At 41.2% G+C, this 21,745-nt stretch overlaps 1 protein-coding gene across 7 annotated transcripts in view; it reads left to right on the top strand.

Moving 5' to 3' along the window:
• The window catches only part of DMD (dystrophin), a gene marked incomplete at both ends in the record, with an annotated part of 2,093,893 nt that overhangs the window by 1,928,532 nt on the left and 143,616 nt on the right, over positions 1 to 21,745 (top strand). For 2 of the 7 annotated variants that reach the window (XM_079728252.1, XM_079728251.1), the window contains one exon: positions 16,620 to 16,639. The exons of the other annotated variants lie outside the window; for them this stretch is intronic. In XM_079728252.1, the coding sequence (XP_079584378.1) occupies positions 16,620 to 16,639 (20 nt within the window). Of the gene's footprint in view, positions 1 to 16,619; positions 16,640 to 21,745 lie in introns of those variants that run through there. 7 annotated transcript variants of the gene reach the window in all.

Here is a 21,745-nt window from a genome sequence, read left to right as displayed (position 1 = left end):
TGCAAACCAATCAGCTTGATGTTGACAAGCAATAAAATCCTAGGAAATGACATTGAAGTGATGAATAATGGGTACTTAGAAGAATATGCTCCCGGGAGTCAGCATGATATCCTCAAAATGTGTCATGCCACATTCACTTCATTTCCATTTTTATTATGGCTACTCAATGGTTAGATGAGACGACTATTATAGACAGTGTATATTATGATTTTACACCACATTTTTCAAGTTCTCTTTTGAGGATCTTGGGAACAAAATAAAGAACAGTGGGCTGGGTAATAGGGTGAATTTGCAGCTGATAAAGACATCCAAAGAATGTCAATTGGTAGATCAGGGTTAACATGCAATAGAATCTCTATCCTTGGACCTGTATTTTAGATAGCCATGCCTTTATACATGGCTATTTCTTCTTCCATCAACTTTTCTTCCACAATCTCAGCCCTCTACCTGAAGACCTCAGTTAGTCAATTTTACCCATGCATCACTACCTCTGTGAACCCTCCTTTGGCTGTATTCAGTGAGCACAGCTTTTCACCAGCACTTATCTAACTAAATTGGGATTGTTTGTTTATACATATGTTTCCTGCTCTAGTCTATGAATGCCAAGAAGATAAGGACCATTTTGATCCATTGTGGTCTCTTTACTACCTAATATAACTGAATCCACAATAGGTACTCAGTTACTGATGGAATGATTGTAGATAATAGCTATATTGATTAATAAATTTGAAATTGACAAAAGTTGTTAATACTTTATATGATAAATATATCAAAATTCTAATAGATTGAAATCAGAGATAATTTATTACAAGATGAAATATGAAAGCATGTTTAAATGAGACATAAATCTCATATTTAGACTCAGTAATCAATTTAAAAACACAGGAGGGGACTTCCCTGGTGGCGCAGTGGTTGAGAGTCCGCCTGCCAATGCAGGGAATACGGGTTCGTGCCCCGTTCCGGGAAGATCCCACATGCCGCGGAGCGGCTGGGCCCGTGAGCTATGGCCGCTGAGCCTGCGCGTCCGGAGCCTGTGCTCCGCAACGGGAGAGGCCACAACAGTGAGAGGCCCGCGTACCAAAAATAAATAAATAAATAGATAGATAGATAGATAGATAGATAAATAAATAAATAGATAAATAAATAAATAAATAAATAAACACACACACACACACACAGGAGGAAAGAGAGCTTAATTAATATCAGATTGTGTTTAAGAACCCTTGGGTTTTTAGTAATCCACAAATTCAGTATGACAAAAAGTTTGATGGCATGTACAAAACTAAAATGCTACAACAGTTGTAGATGGCATTAATAGGGCAAAAAAGGATGTAAGCATACCACTTACTCAGTTCTGGATATCACATTTTAAATGGATCTTGTTTCTTAAAGTGTCACCAGAATAACCAAGGGTTTATAGGCTGTATTATATAAGGCTAAAAAAATAGAAGTAAATACAAGTATTTAGATTTAGCTTAGAGAGAAGTGGTATTAAGGAGAATGCAGTAGGGGGCCTCAAGTATTTAGAAGGTTAGAGGAAATGTGTTCTACTGCATTTTGGTTAGTGTTTGGTTTTGCTCGTTTGTTTGTATTTTTCCTCACTTTATTTTTTCCTGTTTTGCCCTAAGAACAGATTCAAGTACGTATGCGGAAGTTACAAGAAAGCAAATTTTTAGTAAATATTAAAGAAAATTCTGTAACTGAGCTACCAAAACACAGAATCTACTGCCTTAAAAAGCAGTAAACTCCTTAAACAGTAGACACTCAGGGCTGAAATGACTGTCTCACCCCTAAAGGCAGTTTCCATATTGGATGAGAAGATGTAATTCATTAAGCTTTAAGGTCACTTCTGAATCTAATGTTTTGATATTTTCAGAATTAATCAGAAGGGACTAACAGCATGACCTGAATCTGTCCTATATTTATATAAACATCCTGTGTAATGCAGCTCATTTTTTGTAAAACTGCATAAATTTGTGAATGTTAAATTTTATTTTAGGGCAAATGCTTTTTTTAAAAAAAACTTTAAAAATCAACTTTATTAAAGGATAATTTACACAGAATAACCTGCATCCATTTATAGTGTACAATTTACTGATTTTTGACAGATGTATACCCATGAAACCACTACTACAGTCAGAGTACAAAATATTCTCATCCCTCCAAAAGCCTCTTTGTGCTCCTTTGCAGGCCATTCTTCCCTTCACCCCTGGCCCCAGGCAACCACTGGTCTGCTTTCTGTCACTTTAGATTAGTGTGCATTTTTGAGTATTTTATATAAGTGGAATCATACAGTATTTTTGTGTGGCTGGTTTCTTACACTCAGCATAATGACTTCGAATATCAGTAGTTTGAGAATCAGTAGTTCGTTTCTTTTTAATTGTGTAGTACTTTCTATTGTATGGATATACCACATTTTGTTGATCTGTTCAGCTGCTGGTGGACATTTGGGTTGTTTCCAGTTTGCGGAATATTATGAATAAAGCTGCTAAAAACTGTATACTTGTTCTACTACCTAGCCTTAGAAATCTTAATTTTGAGAAGCACAGTACAAAAAGAACTTCAGGAGTTACCTTAGTCAACAAGCACCTAGATGGCAAGTACCAAGGATAAATTGAGCAGATATCAGCTGAGTTCTGTGAGAAATTCTCAGTGTCTAACATTCTTTCTTGGGAGTAGATGTGTATCAGCTATCTTTTGCTGTATAACAAACTACCCCAAAACTTAATGGCTTGCCACAGGGGTCAGCAAACATTTCTATAAAAGACAAGGTAGTAAATATTTCAGGCTTTGTGGGCTACATATGGACACTGTTGCATACTATGTTTTTTTTACAACTCTTTATTTTTATTTTATTTTATTTTTTCCCTGCAGTACGTGGGCCTCTCACTGTTACGGCCTCTCCCACTGCGGAGCACAGGCTCCAGACGCGCCGGCTCAGCGGCCATGGCTAACGGGTCCAGCCGCTCCGCGGCATGTGGGATCTTCCCAGACTGGGGCGCGAACCCATGTCCCCTGCATCGGCAGGCGGACTCTCAACCACTGCGCCATCAGGGAAGCCCTACAGCTCTTTAAAAATGTAAAAATCATACTTAGGTGGGAGGCTATATGAAAACAGGCCACAGGCCAGATTGGTCTGTGAGCCATACTTTGTAGATCCCTTAACACAGCAACTATTTATTTAGCTCACTATTTGATGGATAGACTGGCCCATTTTGGTCCTCTGGACCAGCTACTACAGTGGTCCCCTTTTATCCATGGCAGATACGTTCTGAGACCTCCAGTGGATGCCTGAGATCACGGATAGTACCGAACCCTACATATGCTATGTTTTTTCCTATACAAACCTATGAAAAGGTTTAATTTATAAATTAGGCACAGTAAGGGATTAACAACAATAATAATAAAGTAGAACAATTATAACAATATACTGTAATAAAAGTTATGAGTGTGGTCTTTCTCTTTCTCTCAGAATATCATTATACAAATTTAATGCCTTTTCCATCTTAACTAAGCTCTTATCATGCACTGTGGCCCTAACTTTGGCAGTTTGAGGTGCAACAGCAAAAGTAGCATGAATTTCTTTTTCCTTCACAATTTCACAGATTGAAGATTCGTTCTTACTGTAGATCTTAGCAACCTCGTCATATAATTTTTTTTCTTTCCTTATAAGTCACGAGGTTTCACCTTTTCACTTAAAGGAAACATCTACGGCTTCTCTTTGGCATATCTGAATTGCCAGCATCACTACTCCTATGCTTTGGGGCCATTATTAAGGAAAATAAGGGTGACTTGAACACAAGCAATGTGATACTGCAACAGTCAATCTGATAACCCAGACGGTGCCATTAATTCACTAACAGGCAGGATATGCTGAACAAAGGGATCATCCTGGGTGAGACTGATGGCATGAGACTTCAGCGCATTACTTAGAATGGCATGCAATTTAAACCTTAAGAATTGTTCATTTCTGGAATTTTCCATTTAACATCTTCAGACCACAGCTGGCCACAGGTGACTGAAATCATGGAAATCCAAAATGTGCATGAGGGGGGCTGTTGTATTCTTTGCTGGGCCTGCTTATGCATCTGTGGTCAGCTAGTGGCTGGATGAGCTATCATGACGTGATTCGCACGTCTTATGGTTGACAGGTCATTTAGGAACAGATGCAACTAGGTCTGTGTGTCTCATCATCCAACAGGCTAGCCCAGGCTATTTTACATGGAGACTTGTCAAGTTTGTGCTCGTGTCACATTTGATATTGTCTTTCGGCCAAAGCAAGTCATGTCATAGAGTCATTCCAGATACAATGTGTGGAGAAAGACTCCACCTTCTGATGGGAGGAAATACACTGCAAGAGCTGGATACCAGGGAGAGGGCCAGAATTTGTGTCCATTTTGCAGTATATCACAAGGTACTGGAGAAAAGTTATCAGCATGTTTCGTAGACTGAGAGGACTCTGAATTTAGATGCATGTAAAACAAGATGTGCTATGATAATTCTTGCTTTGTGAGTAATCGTTGCTGAGCTAGGCAGTTGGTTTGTAGCTTCTCAGCCAATGGTGGAAATGCAGTATCCATAGTCTAGTGATTTTAAAATATACAAAATACAGATGAGAAATATCATCTATTAACCACTTACTGCTGGGAATTTAATGAATACTGCTGTGATTTAATACTGAAGAAAGGTTATGACTTTCTTCTGGTTACTCTCTTAGCTGGCCATTCTTTTGAAAAGAATTTTATTCTCAAAGCTGTTATTATTTTTACTCTTAATACACATCATATCCCCATAGCCATAGACTGTATACAGAGGTAGAAATATAATGTAGTACACATGAAACTTCTATAATGTTATAAACCAGTGTAACCTCAAAACAATCCAAAAAGAAAAAAAAAGTGTTCCTACAGTCATATAAGAATCTCTCTTTTTTTTGTCTTTTTGTGTAAGCATAATCATTGCCAGTCTTCAAAAACACTTATTCAGATAATTTCCCCCAAGCACGGAATAGGATAAATTTATAGGTATTAAATAGAATGGAGACCATTCAGCCCTAAAATGTCACTATTCTATCAGGCACACACTTGCCAGTTTGTTGGCGTCGACCGGGGCATGCTAGCAAGGGCTTCAGATGAGGTCCCATTGCAACACGAGAGCAGAAGGATTATTTCTCAGTTTATGTTTTGAAGTGTGTTGCTCAGACAGGCAACATACAGTTGTGTATAGTAGCGTGAGCTACCTGTTACTTCCCTTGGCAATACTTTTAGCAGCAGTGTTTTTCCTTCTGCAATGTGACAATATCACCATGCCATTCGGCATAAAAAGAAAGGGATGAGTGATTCTGAGCGTACTTTCAAACAGCCATGCAAACGAACAACTGGCAGAGAAGACACTCCCTAAAACTTGAAACATACTCTCAGCCCCTGCAGCACCTTGTGTGGCTTGAACTTCAGACTTGATGAATGCCTCCCTAGCTTGTTCCGTCTCCTGAATCTTTTCATTCCCCTTCAATCTCTTGTAATGCTCCAGCCCTTACTGGGGAAGAAAACTGCACACTCTCTGAGAGCCCCTAGCTTACTTCCAGATCTTAGTCTAGAGAAATTCTATTTTTGCATAATTGTCCCATAAGCATACAGTCTATCCATTTCTCTATGCAGTAGAGGTTTCTAGCTTTCATCTTTTTTGACCAATCCACAGTAAAAATTACATATTATATAGCATGCCAGTGCCAACACACACATATCTCTATCTATAAATATTTCTCCATGTATGTTTATGCAATGGAAAGAAGAGTTTCACAAAACGTGACTTATCCTTTCCACCTGATTCATCCTCATATTTCCTATTCTTTTCTATTTCATTACAAACAACATTAGTGGTGATCCCCTATGTAGATTTCAAGACCTATTAAGGGTTCATGACCTGTAGTTTGGGAAAATGCCGTACCGTGTTTTATCCATACCTCAGGCCTGGCCATCAGAAAGCTACATTCTTGGACCACTTTGCCTTGATCCCCATAAGATTACATCATACCCTTAACTTATGTTGAGAGGCACTGTAAAGACAGCTACTGAAAGTGATTTTATTGAAGATTGACATCATGCAGTGTCTCCCATCTGAAAATCCAGGCAATGATTTTATTTAGATCTAAGAACAGAATTTAGATTTTACTTTGCTTCACTTAAAGAATTGTGTTCTTTTCCCCTTATCAATAATCCAAATAATAAAATCGATCATATTTCCTTTTATATTTTTCCTTTCACTTTGGCATCCAGGAAGCCCACAGCGAAATTATATGCCCTTTAAAATTTTTATTGAAATATATTGATATATCAAAAAAGGCTTAGTCTTAAATATACACAGAATTTTCACGGTCTGAACACACTCATGTAACCAGCATCCAGACCAAGAAATAGAATATTACAGCGAAGCTCCCTTGTGCCCGCTTCTAATTATTACCCACCCTCCAAGGGTAACCACTATCTTGACTTTGAACACCATAAGTTCATCTGGCCTGGTTCTGTACATTATATAAATGGAATCATACAGCATGTACTCTCTTATGTCTGACTTTTTAAGACTTGGATTCATCCCCGTTGCATGAAGTTGTTCGTTCTCATTGCTGTATAATAATTCATTGTGTAAATAAGCTAAATGTTATAATCTACCGTTGATGGACATTTGATACAAAAAATGATGTTATAAACATCCTAAAATGTGCCTTTTGTTGAACATATGTATACATCCCTTTTGGAAATATATCAAGGAGTGAAATTTCTGGGTCATAGGGAACGTATATGTTCAGCTTTTATACATTCTGCCGAACAGTTTTCCAATGTGCTTGTACCAACTTAAATTCCTATCAGCAAAGCATGAGAGTTCTAGTTGCTCCACATCCTTCCCAACACTTTGTTTGTATTGTTTGTCTTTCTCATTCTGGCTGGTGTACATAGCTAAATTTACTAGGTATACCAAGCCCTGTGGTCTTCAAATGTGTGTTATAACTTTTCCTCCCTTCTTCATATTTTATTCTATTTCCTACATTAATTAATAATAATAGAATTAATAATAGATAATAGAATTAATCCTTAATTCTATCTATTAATTTTTGAAATTTATACATTCTTATCAGTTGCCCTAAAGCCTCTGTGGAACAATGTGAGGTATAAATACATGCATAGTATAAACAAAAATCTGAATCCTCAGCTAATGCTGCCATTATCAAAAATCCTACTCTTCCCTCCAGTCCTCACCTCCAATTGGTTGAAAAGCAGTGTTGCTTTTATCCTATGACCTATCTTGAATTCAACCTTTCCACCAATTCCCAGTGCCATTTTCTTTATCCCAGGCCTTTATCTTCTCATAACTGGACTAGTGTAATGTAGTCTCCGTAGTATACATTCCCATTCTAATCCATACCCTCTTTTTCAAGCTTGTTTCTTCCCACTCCAAATTTAATTTAATTTCTGTTTAAAACGAAAAACATTCAGAAGTACAGGTGATGGCAATTTTTTCTTCTCTATCCAATATATGAGAAGAAGCTTCTAAGGGTTGAGAGTAATTCAAGCTGTGAAGACCTAGATTTCCACACTATAGGCTTGATATTAACTCAGGAATGTGATCTCATATTCTAATGGGGATGTTGGTATTTTCTGCGTATTAGTCTTCCTGAGATACAAAACCCTATATTGGCACAATATGTTTTTTAACTCCAAAAAAGCATAATCTGATTTCATAACACAGCAGTATGTTAACATTAAAAAAAAATCTGTGCCTTAGTAAATTAGTAATATGAGAGATTAGCTCGCAGAGTCAACTTAAGAAACTTGCTTTAGCTCTTCTTCCACTAACAAAAACATGCATGAAACCTGGTGACTTAAGCCTAGTTAGCTGTTAATTAAAATGTATGTTCCCTAATTAGGTCAAACTAACCCCCTTTCTCTTTTTGCTTTTTTTTCCATGTCTCTATTTCTATATTTAGAATCTGTCTGATATTGTGCTTCATCATGTGTGAATCTGTCTCCTCCCCTCCACTAGATTGTAAGCTCCTTCAGATCAAAGCCATATTTGAGTCCCTCTGGTAGAGGAAACTGATTACAGTGTTGAAATATTAAAATATTCCCAAGTCCATCCTCCAAACACTTCCCAGGTTTTACTAATAGTAATGAAAAATGGAAGAGTTTCACAAGCAAAGACATATATAAATGCCCCATAAATATACCACAATTGCAGTCACTTAAAGAAATGAATATAGGGGAATATTTAATAGCGAAACAGTCTAGGTATGGGACATGAAAAAGATTTCTTGGGAATTTGTGGATTAATTAAAATGCCTTGTATTCATATTTCCCTTTTATCTTCAAAAAATGTCTTGACAAAAATAAACTAGAACTGAAGTATAAGATTCAGCCCTTGGTAAATCATTAATTGGTTAAATTGGTTTGTTTTTTTAAAGTAAGAGTGTTTGTTTGTTTGTTTATGGCTGAGCTGGGTCTTCATTGCTGCGAGCAGGCTTTCTCTAGTTGTGGCAAGCAGGGGCTACTCTTCACTGCGGTGCGCGGACTTCTCATTGTGGTGGCTTCTTCTGTTGTGGAGCATGGGCTCTAGGTATGCGGGCTCAGTAGTTGTGGCTCTCAGGCTCCAGAGCGCAGGCTCAGTAGTTATGGTGCACAGGCTTAGTTGCTCTGCGGCATGTGGGATCCTCCCAGACCAGGGATCGAACCAGTGTCCCCTGCGTTGACAGGCGGATTCCCAACCACTGCGCCACCAGGGAAGTCCCGGTTAAATTGGTTTTTAACCTCCATTTCCCCTTTTAGGGATTCCTACCACATCCTGGCTGTTCAGTGCCTGCACCAAGAGTACTTCTCCATCAGGGTGCAGGGAATCTTTCCCTCCCACTGTCCCCCATAAAACCAATATTCACTTGTTCTCTTACTACTCTAGGGTTCTGCTCTCTGCCAGTGTGAATGTGAATACATCTTTTAACATGTGTGAATAGTATTGATATTTTAACCTCGGCCCCAAAAAGTAATAGAGTATGGCGTGAATTTTACTCCTATCTCAGGCTTGTGGTTAGTGATTTATTTTCCAAAAAAAAAAAAAAAATCTTATTTTACCTACTTGCTTCCTTCTTAAATGTAGAAAACAAAAGAAGTAAAAGTTCCCTTTGCAAGTTATTAAAGAGAAAAGACTGAACCTCTTGGACCACTTGTCTTCCCTCATACAACAGTCTAAAAATGAAAAGTTAAAGTGACAGTGCTGATTTATTTTGTGCCATATTCCTAACACTGTTCCCGGACTTACTGGGTTTCCTTTAAGGAATTACCCCAGCACAACAGGCTATTTTGCATTAACATGGCATCCCCCAGCCTTCCAATCGCTTTCATAGTCATTATGTCACTTGACCCTACTTTGGCCTGTTGCAGTAGTGTCCGAATTTTACAGAAGAGTCACCAGAGCTCCAGAGGGGTTAAGTGACTGGCCTCTAGGGGCAGAATTGGTCTAGAGCTCTGCTTTGCTGGAGTTAATGCTTCTGCCAGAATATACAGCTACGCTTGCTGAAGATTAAGATGCTGCTTTTGATCCTGGTAGATATTCATCTCAAAGGGAAAAAAAAAAACCCAGTGTCTTCATTCCGTAGCATTTGAATATTAAATTTTCCTTATCTGTTTCAACTTAGGAGGACTTCCTTGTTCGCTTAATTGACTGGTAATTCCTTTGTTTACTTTTTTCGGAATCTCAAGAACCAAGTCATAAGTATTAAAAATGGTTACATTAGCATTTAACTTTTTTATGCAATTCGAGTATTTCAGAAAGGGGTAAGTTAGGCAGGAATGTGTGTAGAATTTTGCATTTTAATTAAAAAGCCTCAAAATGAAATGAACCTCTGACAGTAACAGATGACTACCTCTAAAAGCTGTGTTACTATTTGATGTATGTTCAGTATTTTCTTGTGGATAACAAGTCCTACGGCTTGTTTCAAGAAAAGTGACAAGACTAAAACAATTAAAAAAGACAAAGCTGCTCTTTTTTAATCATATGCTCATAAATAAAGCTGGGTTGTGAATTATTTCCAGAGAAGCAGTTGACAGAGTATAAGTAAATCACTCGAAGAACTAAAGCTGTCTTGCTTTTTTTTTGAAGGTTCAAACCAAATCTCTATCCTAGTCCAATGATGAATTTCCTTTGACAAATAAATATTTACAAAGTATGAAATGTAGAGTTTGTGCGCTTCCTAAGGCCAAAACATAGTGTTTAAACTAAAATTTAATATTTTCTCTCTCCTCGAATACACCAAAATAAGAACATAACTTAAAAATAATTCTCTCTCGTAGCAGACTGTCCATTAATCATTCTTTAGATGATATTGGCTTTGTGAGTATTCAGGTAAAAAGAAAACTAATTTCTAGATTGATCAGAAAATCTGAGAGTATTTATGGATTTGGAGAAAACAGTAAAATCTGGAGAAATAGAATTTTCTGTAACCCCCATTATGAAGTCAAGAAAGGTACATCTTTCAACGGCCTGCCACTTTCCTATGAAACTTCTTCATGTGGTACATGGCTTGATTGGGCAGACCCAAGGGTTAATTTACTTGTGATTTGACAAAAGGCTGAGACTTCCTTTTTTTTTTTTTTTTAACTGTGGTGTGTGGGAGGAAGGTAGAAAGAGGCCCCAGAATGAATTCACTAATTGGGGTTTTCACCTGCTGTGAGTCTAATGGAATACAAAGCCTTATTTGTAGCTGGAGAGGAAGGCAGATTATGCAGAGTGTCAGAATTTCTGCCTAGTTTTGAAATTCCTGTTATTTGGCACCACCATTTGGGAAAGGCAGACCAATAGTTACAGCTTTGAGCTGTTGTTAAGGTGGACCACGAATGCCGTAGTCAGAGCTGCTTGAACCACCGTAACCAATATCCATGTTTAGCAGGAGGTGGTGTGCTCCGTATACCCGGGGAAACAGCACTATAGCTGGCAGGCTAATAGGTAACGCGGAGCAACCGCCGGGCCTGTGAGGTTAAAGAAGTGTGACTTTATTTTAGTGAAGATGCTAAACTTCCCATCTTTTTAGATGTTCGCTTTGATATAGGTGGCTCCGTGAAGCTTTGAAAAATCTTATTAGAAGAATACTGTATGAGAGTCAAGCCCAGCTTGACTTTACCTGGAACCTGTTTGGTGAAATCTCTGGTTTAGATGGAAAAATAGGCTTTTGTGTGTGTGTGAAGTGCTCTGTGTCTGAATGTAGAGGCCTCTTCATTTACTAGTTAATGCGAACTGACTGGATATGCTTATATCCAGAAGATGCTGGTTTCAGATTGACCTAAAGGGATTGTTATACATATTTTAATTAGTACACCATGGTATCTGTCCTGACAGTGACTCACCATCACTGTACGCATTTGTGAGACATCTGATTCACTGTTCATGGCTAATACTTGTACTATGCAAAGAGAAACATGGAATCCTTTTGCGTTTACTAGATACCCAAATGTGGAAACTTTGCCATAAACTATGTGCTATGCTTAATTGAAGCAATACCTATAATTCCAAATGGATTTTTATAAAATGATGCAGGTTATACTTAAGATTAGTTACAGAACGAAAAGCAGTTCAGATAGAGACTCTTGGAGCCAGAGGGAAGCTGGACCCTAGGGCGGTGGTGAAATCCCTCAGGGCCATCCCCAGGCAAGTGCCCACTGCAGACCATTCCCTGTCTTTTCCTTTCCCTTTCTGCTCCTCATTTTATCCTGGTAAAATCAGGCTAACATTGAAACCGCGAGCAGCCTAAAAGGAAAAGGATGGGCTTGTGGAAGATAGGAGCAGCCTGGCCTCCGTCCTTGACCATTCACACTGTCCACTAAATGGGATCATCCAAACCCACACCCTACAAATACTGCCAGTTCAAATTGATAGCTCCAATCCAGACATCTTCCCTCTGAGTTCCAGACTCACATGTCCAACTGCCTTTCACATCACACTGCCACCTCCAAGTCCGCAGGCTCAAGACTGAATTGATCATCTCTCCCTGACCCTCGTCTGCCTAAACCTGTCCCCTCCTCCTGAGAGTCCTGGCTTGGTGAGTATTACTCATCCAATCTTGAGAGTCAGCCTACAACAGTAATCCTTAACCTTGGCTGCATTTTAGAATCACCTGGGGAGCCTTAAAAATCCCAGTGCCCAAGGCCCGTTAAATCGAAATCTCAGGGTGGTGAAACTCAGGCATCCGAATTTTCTTAACGCTCCCCAGGTGATTCCAGTGGTGGCCAGGCTTGAGGACCATTGCCCGAGGTCTTTCCTCTCGTTCATTCTTACTTCCAATCAGTCAAGACTCCTGTAGTTTTAACATTATTGTATTTTTTCCCCAGTCTCTCTCCCACTGCCATTGTTCAGATCCTCATCACACTGCAGTCACCCTGTATCTGGTATCCTTATTGCAAACTCTTCTGATCCAGCCCCACACCATTGCCCAAGTGATTTTTCTGAAAGACAGATCTGACAGAGCCACACTGACGCTTAAATTCCTTCTTTAAAAAGCTCACCCATACCTTTCAGGATACAGGACAAACTCTGGATCGTCACACCAGGTCCTTCTGAATTTGTCCACCTCTCTGATCTCTATCTGGACATTCTCTCTCAAAGATCAAGGAGAGCACTGAAGCTCTTAGAAAGAATAGGCTGTTTCTTGCCTATTTACCTTCACTCCTGCTGTTATCACCGTTCATAATTATTGACCTGCCATTACCACCAGTGGGCCAGAAACTCCCTTTGGGCCTACAGAGGAGGCTTCTAGAAATAGCTCTCCAGTGAGTGAGCCTAATCTCCTTTTCAGCTCCAACAGGTGGAGTTAACTTTCTCTTCCATCAGTGGTCCCTACTCAGTAGCCACTCAAGTGCCCCAGAGGGTGGCTTTGACTGGGTGGGTCCCTGTTTGGTCTGGGTCCTGGGAGAAATGGTATGTTCAAAAGTGGTCCTTGAAGAGAGTGTGATGAAAAAGGCTGTTGACTAAAATCCGAGCCGTGTAGGAGAAATAACAAGGGCAAAGGGAGGGAACGGTTTAAGGAACCTGGAGCAAGCTGTTGCTATAGAAATGACTGTCCCACAAGACTCGTGGCCGGGGGTGAAGAAACTCGGCCCCTGCCAGGCTCAAGACCAACAGGAGGGAGCTTGGGGAATAAATACCCCAACATCTCTCTCCTCCTGCCCTTTCATCTCCTGCTACAGGCCTTTCATCATTACCTCCCATTGGCTGAAAGTCAAAGGAAGCCAGTGGGCAAGAGAGCCTGATTGATGCCCTCCACAGAGGTCCAACATCGTGGGCCACAGAGCAGAGTGGAAAGGGGCAGAGAATAGAGCTGGAAGGAGGAATGGGGAAATCCCCAGCACAGTCCCTTAGGTCAGAGAGGTCCTCATTTTTCTAAGTACCTACAACATTTAAGTGGTTCAAAAACTGGAGTTTGGTGTATGGAAAAATTTACTAGGTTGCCTTCCTAGACCTCATCTTATCTCCTTCCTTACCTCTGTTTCTAGCAAATTGACTCTCCTCTGCTGTCAGCCAGCAGTGAGGTCACTTATGAGCACACAAGAAAAATACAGATCTTCCCCCCGGAGTAAAAGAAGCCACTTCTCTGGATGGCAGCATGACAGAGTGGCTATCGGCACAGGCCAGATTCACATAAGCCAGATTCCCTAGTTCCAATCCTTGCACTGCCACATTCTAGCCATGGTATTGAGGACAAGTAGCTCATGGTAGGTTTTAAAAGCAGGATTTCAACTTAAGTTTTTTTATGCTGCTTTCATATCTGTGGTTTACATCAAAACAATAATGATAATAATAATAATAAGAGGAGAGCTACTACAAGTAGGCAATTAATGTATTATCATACATGGCATCACTCTATAATTCATATATGAAATGAGGATATATAAATTATGTTCTTTTCTTAATGTCTTTCCCTAATAAAACAATATTCATAATCTAACTGAAATTAACAACAAAGCAGTCACAGTGAGGCACATGTCATTACTTTTTCTTTAATTTATTTTTTTACTTTTTTGGCTGTGTTGGGTCTTTGTTGCTGTGCACGGGCTTTCTCTAGTTGCGGCGATCGGGGGCTGCTCTTCATTGCGGTGCACGGGCTTCATTGCGGTGGCTTCTCTTGTTGCGGAGCACGGGCTCTAGGCACATGGGTTCAGTAGTTGTGGCACGCAGGCTCAGTGGCTGTGGCTCATGGGCTCCAGAGCACAGGCTCAATAGTTGTGGCGCATGGGCTTAGTTGCTCCACGGCATGCGGAATCTTCCTGGACCAGGGCTCGAACCTGTGTCCCCTGCATTGGCAGGCGGATTCTTAACCACTGCCCCACCAGGGAAGTGCTGCCCATGTCATTTCTTAATAATACTTTCTGTATTTAATTTCTAAAACAACATCAAGATTTGGGAACAAGCCTTCAAGTGCCTATAACTCCAGTCTAAAAAAGAACTTAAAGATGTATTTTGCAGGATTGCCATCTGTCAAATTTAAGAAAAAAATTGAATAGTGATTTCTAATTTTCCTTTTTTTTTTTTCAATGAATTGTTCCGAGTAGTTTTCTAGCTGGACACTGAGAAAATAGACTTGAGCATTTATATTTTAGAGAAACATCAGAACTCCTGAAGCTTGAGCAGGTAATTTAAAAGTGTAAAACAAACAAACAAAAAAAACCCCAGAGAAAGACAATGTATCCTATCACATAGGTGTTACAAACCTTTAGTTGATTGATTTCTAATATTTACAAATGCCCATGCTGGGAGGTTTGTGTCTTTTCATTGGAATAGACATAAACAATATTTAAGGGATGTGCTTGATACATTGACACAGAGATTACGTCACTGATTAACTGCAAAGGCCACCACTTCCTTATCACAGAACACTAATCCTTCTCCCCCAGTCAAAGATAGGGGCAGATGTAGAATCTCCAGTAAGACCAAGGGACAGCCTCACCCAAAGCCAGTCCTAGCATGCCCCCCTCTGCCCCCCAGACCTTAAGAGCAGCCGCATCCACAACTCACTGGCTCAAAATGACTAAAAGATAGCAGTAAGGTCTCAGTTTAGCAGGCAAAATGCCAGAAGTGCCCTATTTGCTTTAAAATAGCAACACCAATCAGATCTGCATGCACGTGTCTTCCGTGATAACATTTACATTTGTATTTGGTTTGTCAAGGGTAATGAAGAAACTTGGCACTCCCTTTCCCTTTGGTTCCTGCACTTTATTTTTGCCTCTTTTGTCGCGCTGTAGCAGACGGTAAAGGGAGATTGATGTCTAGAGTCCTTTCAGCTCGAACATTCTCCGGGGCTGGGGGAAATGTTGAGGAAAAAAAAAAGAGGATATTTAAAAAGATAAAGGGGAACACTTTTTAAGCTGTAAACTGAAGTAGAACAAATGAACCAGAACAGAGAGTGAAAAGGAAATGGTTGAAAGAAGATAAAAAGAAAAAGCAGGCCAACAAAATAAATGGACAAAAGGGGACAATGAAACCACTAAGGGAGTTTATCTGAAAATACCCTTTGGACTCTAATCGAAGATATTATGTGAAGGCTGAGAAAAATTTTGGGGCTAATGAAGGCTTTCTTCTCTTCAGAATATTTCCAAGCCTGTAAGAATTTTGCATACTTAATCTGTGTCGTAATATTGCAAACTCTACAATTAGAAATATTTGAACTACCAGGCCCTGTAACTTTTCCAGTGGGACGTTCCATTGGAAATGGTTTCCTTTTAGGTTTCTCTAAACAATACTAAAAGACCACACCGTGCCACACCATTGGTGGTGGTTTTTATTTAAAGAGTTTATACCACTGGTTCTCAAACTTCAGTGTGCTCCAAGTTTCTGATTCAGTAGCTCTCTCTGGGCTGGGGCCCTGGGGAATTTTCATTTCTAAGAAGTTCCCAGGCGATGCTGCTACTGCTGGTCCCAGGACTACACGATGAGAGCCACTGCTATATCACAAACACACAGACAAATGCTTCCTTAAAAGCCCATTTAGCCCAGGATGAGCGGAACCTGAATGTCATGTCCTTACATCTCCACCAATTTAATCTTCAATTGGTGGGGGGTGGCGCGGCGGGAAGGGAAGAATTATGCTTGTGAATTTTTTTTTCTCTTTCATTCTCTAAAAAGAAAACTCTTGACCCACACACTTAATTATCTGCGATGAGGTCATTTGCACCTAGGTCATTTATTTAGGCAACAAGTAGTCTTGCTGGAGGTTTTAAGGGGGTGCTGGCAGGGCGGTGTGCGGCTTCCAGGTTCCCGGCACTACCTTAAATCTCCTCCGTCTTTCTTTCTTTTTCTTTTCTGTTTCCTTTCCGTGTTGAAAGCCCCGACTGCCGGGTCTCGGGGAGTCCGGGTTCCCAGGGCGCTAGGTGGGGGCGGAGCCCGGCCCAGCCCCGCCCCGTCTGCCCGCAGCGCCCCCTCCCGCGCGCCCCGCCCTCCCGCCCGCTAACCCGCGCTGGCTCCTCCGCAGTGCTTTCAGCTGCGAGCCTGGGCGGCGGCGGCGGCGGCGCTCGACTTTCAGGGAGCCCGGCGGCTCTGGGAAGCTCACTCCTCCGCTCGCGCCCTCCCCCGGCCGCGGAGCCCTTGCAGCCATGAGGGAACAGCTCAAAGGGTAAGTGCAACGCGGCGCCCTCGGATCGCCGCAATCAGTGCACTTGTGGCGCGAGCAGGGTGCGAGCCGAGGCGGCCAAAACTTGGAACCGCGCGGCGGCTGGACCCCCGGCGTCCGGACGCAGGGGCACCTCCCCCGCGGGTCCCCGCGGCGCCGCAGCAGGTGCGCCCCCGGGGCTTCCCCCCGGCGCCTGGCTAGCTGGGAGACGCTTCCCCCGGCTTTGGGGCGGGCTCGGAGAGAAAAGGCTGATGTCTCGCCGTACCCGGAGGGGACAGAGCGTTCCCCACGCGGGGATTGGGGCCGCGGGAGCTTTTGGCTCCTTTCCGGGCTGTCTGTGTGGACGTGAGCCAGGCAGGCTGTTCCTAAATCGTCGCCCGACCTCGCAGAAGGAAGGGGTGCGCCAGGCTCTACCTTCCATTGCGCTGCAAGTGCCAAAAGGTCAACTTTCTGCCTGATTTCTTCCGAGGATTCCAACTGACATTTCCCTCGTTGCATTTTCTACTGTGTTTGTCCCATGCCCTAAAACTTGCAGAAATCGGGAGAGAAAGGAAAAGCAATTAAAGCCCAGAAGTCAAGGGTTTGACATAGAGGATCGAGGGTGTTTTTTTTTTTCTTTGCCCTCTGGGGTTGAGTGTGGAGTCATTGCTGGGTGTCCTTCTCTCGCTTTTCTCCAGGTGTTTGTGCTTGTCTTTAAGCAAAGTTTGTCATTCCCGATCCGATCATGGCCCTGAAAAGGGCAGGACACTGTTTATCTCCGTTAAATTTGGAGTTAAGTTTGAAGCTTGAATTGAAGGGGTTTAGTTGCCTGAGGGAGACATTATTAATTATAAAATACTTGAACATGAAAAAAATTCATCCAGTTTAAGTGACGAGCCGAAGTTTTTGAGTGAAATAAACATTTGTGGCCAACAAGCTCTTCTTGGCCTCTCTGCCTCTTTACCCCTGTCTCCTCTCCTTGTCACCCCCGCGTCACCCTTTCTTTTTTGCCTAGATGTTTTATTTCCTTGTCCCAAATCCCCTCCTTGGAGGATACGGTTGCTCTTGGAGAAGCAGAGGTGCAAATGAAACAACATGGGTTTATGAAAGGTTTCTGACCCTTGATCACCGTAGAATTGGTTTCAGCCCTCATTGTTTGATCTTGGATTGGACACGACCCTGAAGTGAAATTGCTTTGGCCAAAGTTGACGGTGGGTGGGAGTTAAGCCCTGAAAAGCAAACAGAACGGAGGACAAGTAACAGCTGGAACAGTCACCGAGGCAATCATCTTTGCCCTGCCTTGAGCCAAACAGAGTAAAATGTTAACAATTCCAGGTAACAAGAAATGGGGACTAGAATAGGATTTCTGATGCTTAGACCGACACCCCCCACCCCCTACCCACAATAGCAGAAACTTTAAAATATATTTTCCCATTCCCACCCTGCCAGTATTCCAGCCATGCAAGCCAAGTTCAACATTCACCATGCAAATGCCAAGGTTTCTCTAGAAAGAGAGTCTGATCCCCAGATTAAAGGGAAATGATTTTGTGTGTGTGGATCAATGGGCTCCAGATTATATATGAAGCCAAACTCTAATCCTCTGCAAATCGCAAGAGAATGTTACCTTTTTATATCGCTGCATAGCGATTAGTTTCCTCCCTGGGAAGTAGTGGAAAGATATTTTTTTTAAAGGCGACTGTTTGGAATATTTTCAGTACCAAATAACAGTGGTGGCAGAAGAAATCTTATTTTAATTAGGCAACTGCCATTTTCCCCGGGGAGAGCAGTAGAAATTTGTTACTTTTTATAAGTGTTTAATATTTGTTTTTAAAGAAACTAAAAAAGCAGTTCCAATAAGTCTGATATTCCAGCACTGACAGCAGGAACAGCTCTGAGGCGGTTAGAATAACCTTGCACACTACTTGAAACTAAAGAAGGTGAGAGAAAATTTAAATTGTGTGGTAGGAAATTAGGTCAGCCCTGTGCTCAGTGGAGTAATGCTTTAATTTCTTATTATTGACAAGTAGGTGTTGCCAGGGTCTTTTGTCACATCCAGTGATTTTGTATTTTAATTTGTTTCTGGTTCTTATCACGGCTGAAAATAAAAGGGGAAAAAGATATTATTGTAGCTTATACACATTTTTTTAAAAAAAGGGGAAATCAGAGTTTGAAGGCTGTTCAGAGAGGCATATCTGATGCCAGGTTTTGGAACCATCAGGGCCAAAATCAATACCATTTTTTAAAAGATTTAAAGGGCGTTTTAAGCATTATTTATGAGGCTGGTTTCTGTGTTAATGCATATGTAGAATTTTGATCTATGTTGAACATCATTGTTTTCAGGAAGACTGAACAAAGATGTAACCATGAACTTGTGAACAGGGTCCGGAATTGCCATTCTGGTTGCACATGGTATATGGGCAGTGCATTTCCGATGTGAAAAGTGAAGTGCAAAATAGAGACAGTAACCAGAAAACCAGTACCACCCACCCTTCCACCACCAGCTCCCCGGCACAGCATATTTTTCTATATTGTCTGTGTATTCCAGGTGAACCTGAAGTGCTTCTCGTGGAGCTACTGAGAATCCTCTCCTGTTTTTGAAGCTAGGCACAGAGTCAGAAATACAGCTGTAAAACCAATCAATCAGAAATACAGCTGTAAAACCAATCAAAATCAATACAGATCACAGACCAAAAGTTGGTTTGTTCTATAAGGTAGACTGTAGCTAGGAGTTACGCAAATTCGTGTTTACCATTTCATCCTGTTCATACTCATCTTTCCTATCTGTTTAGGAGGTTAAATAATGTCCCACCAGGGCTTTGGATTCATCACAGATTGAAAATACCCACATACAGTGAAGCGACTATTTGGTTCATCATATAGTTACCCCCAAAGCTAGAGTCATTTCAGCTATGTTGCCAATTGTTTTTAGCATTAAATGATTAAAAGATTATTTTTCTAGTTTGGAGGATTAGTCACACCCTTTATTCTTTTCTTTCCACTTGTGCTCACTTCTTTCACTTACTGCCGGGTTGTAATGGAAGTGAAACTAACTCGGCAAAGGTGAAATATAAATCTGGTTTTCTAGTTACTTTGCATTGCTTAAAAATAAAAGGCTTGCATGTTGGAGGGGAGGAAGGTAAAAGAAGATTAGCTTTTGGATTTGTTTGAGTTCATTTATCTAGGTTATTCACATACCCCAGAATCACAACTAATTGGGAGAAAGAATGAGTACCTAGAAAGGACTAACTGGTATGTGTTAGCACATGAATGGAGCGCAGAAGTAGGGGCTTAGAATTTCTTCCTTCCTCCAGTAAAGGACATTTCAATTTAGCTATGGACAGATGGATTAAATAATAATTTCTAAAATCCCTTTCATAATTTTTAACCACTGGAATAAATTCCTTAAAAAGGTGGAAGTGTAGGTATATCAACAGTCATGAAATCTTTTTTGGAGGGAGGGAGCTACATGAAGCTCCCATTCAGTCTACGTGGGATTCTCCTGTCACTTGTAGGCAAGTTTCTCTTTTCTTTTGGAATTGCGTTTGGTACAAGTTATTTCTTGCCCGTGTTCCTCCGATTTGAAGTCCATTACAGATGGTGGCTTTTCAGACTGGTTCTCTCTGTCTCTGTCAGGTTAGGTTTGTCAGCTCAGACAGACGTTTTTCTGCCCATCGATCGAAGATGCTACAGTCCTCCCACATGTGGTAGAGATGGGATGTTATTATTATGTAGTGTGTGTAATAAGAGCCTGTACATGTGGACACATGTGCTTTCCCCCTTTTCTCCCTTCCTCCCTCCCTGGTGCTCACATATCATGGCCTTTGGAAATGGCAGAGGTCTAAATGCAGGGTGGTCTCAGTAGAAGGTAACCTTTCCTTGCCGGACACTTGTGTATGGAATTGGTACACAGTCTCTTTCGGAGCTAAAAAAACATCCGAGAATAAGCAACACTTTTTCCATGAAGCTGCAAGCTGCAGCCTCCTTGTGCTGTGCATATAAAGTACCAGTCCCTCCCACCCCTTCTCCAGATCATAAACCAGTGTGGACATGGGGCTTTCAGAAACCCCCTAAAGCATGGACTGTATCTTTTGCTTGTCTTGCTCTGTAAGATTTGGATTCTACTCTGGTACATTCCCTCGACTAACTTACTCCTCAGCCGCAAATTGTCTCTGTGGAAAAGTCAAACAGAAACAGACAGGTTTGGAAGAGACTGAAACAGCCCTTCCCCAATGAACGCTGTCTTGTAAATTTCTTGCACTAGCCTTCACCATTCAATTGCTGAATGTTAGTAAATATCAGAGGGATGGTCTCTGAAGTTGCACACTTTGGGGAATTTCCACATGTTTTTTGTCATTTGTGATTGTGTTCTATTTATCAAACCACAATAAATGTTTCCCTCTTTTGCTTATTTTCTTGAAAACAGAAGTAATACACATGGAGTGTTCCTTTTGCCCTCTATGAAGGGTCTTAGGTGCGGCTGACTTAACCACAGTTGGATCCTCATCTATATTATAATCAACTAATGAAAGCTTTGCTTTTAGTGGGCAGTAATTTGGGGGCCACATAATAACAGAAATGACCACATATTGAGCACCAGAAGGTATCAGCTCTTCCTATATCAGCTCGTCCTTTAACGCTCCCAGGTAAGCGGGCTGGCCCCAAATCTCACAGCTAGTAGGCCACAGAGCCAGAATCCAGTCCTAAGATTTAACACGTACACTTGACATTGTTGGTCTCCCTAAGCTCCTCTTTCTGTGTGCAGCCGCTGTGCTTTCTGCTCCCCTTGAAGTGTGCACATTTAAGCTATTTCTCCTCTCTCCACTCCCACCTTTCCCTCAAAGATAATGAATAGGCTCTGCTTATGAGTACTGAAATATTGTTCAGGGCTGCATTTTACTGCATCAAAGCCCAGTCAAGTAATCCCCGAAAACTGGAAATACGATGCTATGGTGATTTATGTAGATGGGCCAAAGTAAGGAAAAGTATATGTAGTTATCTCTCCCGGGTTTATTCACGGAATCGAATGCGGAACAAAGGTGTTTTGTTCTTTCTGTGGCAGGAGCTGATAGCCAGCAAACACACTTAGCTAAACTTCAAGAAATGGAAGGGAACTGTGAATGCTTCATTCAG

This window comes from Hyperoodon ampullatus, assembly GCF_949752795.1.
Source record: "Hyperoodon ampullatus genome assembly, chromosome: X".
Lineage (NCBI taxonomy): Eukaryota > Metazoa > Chordata > Mammalia > Artiodactyla > Ziphiidae > Hyperoodon > Hyperoodon ampullatus.
The sequence above is the reverse complement of the archived record's forward strand: the minus strand, read 5'-3'. Positions and strand labels throughout refer to the sequence as shown.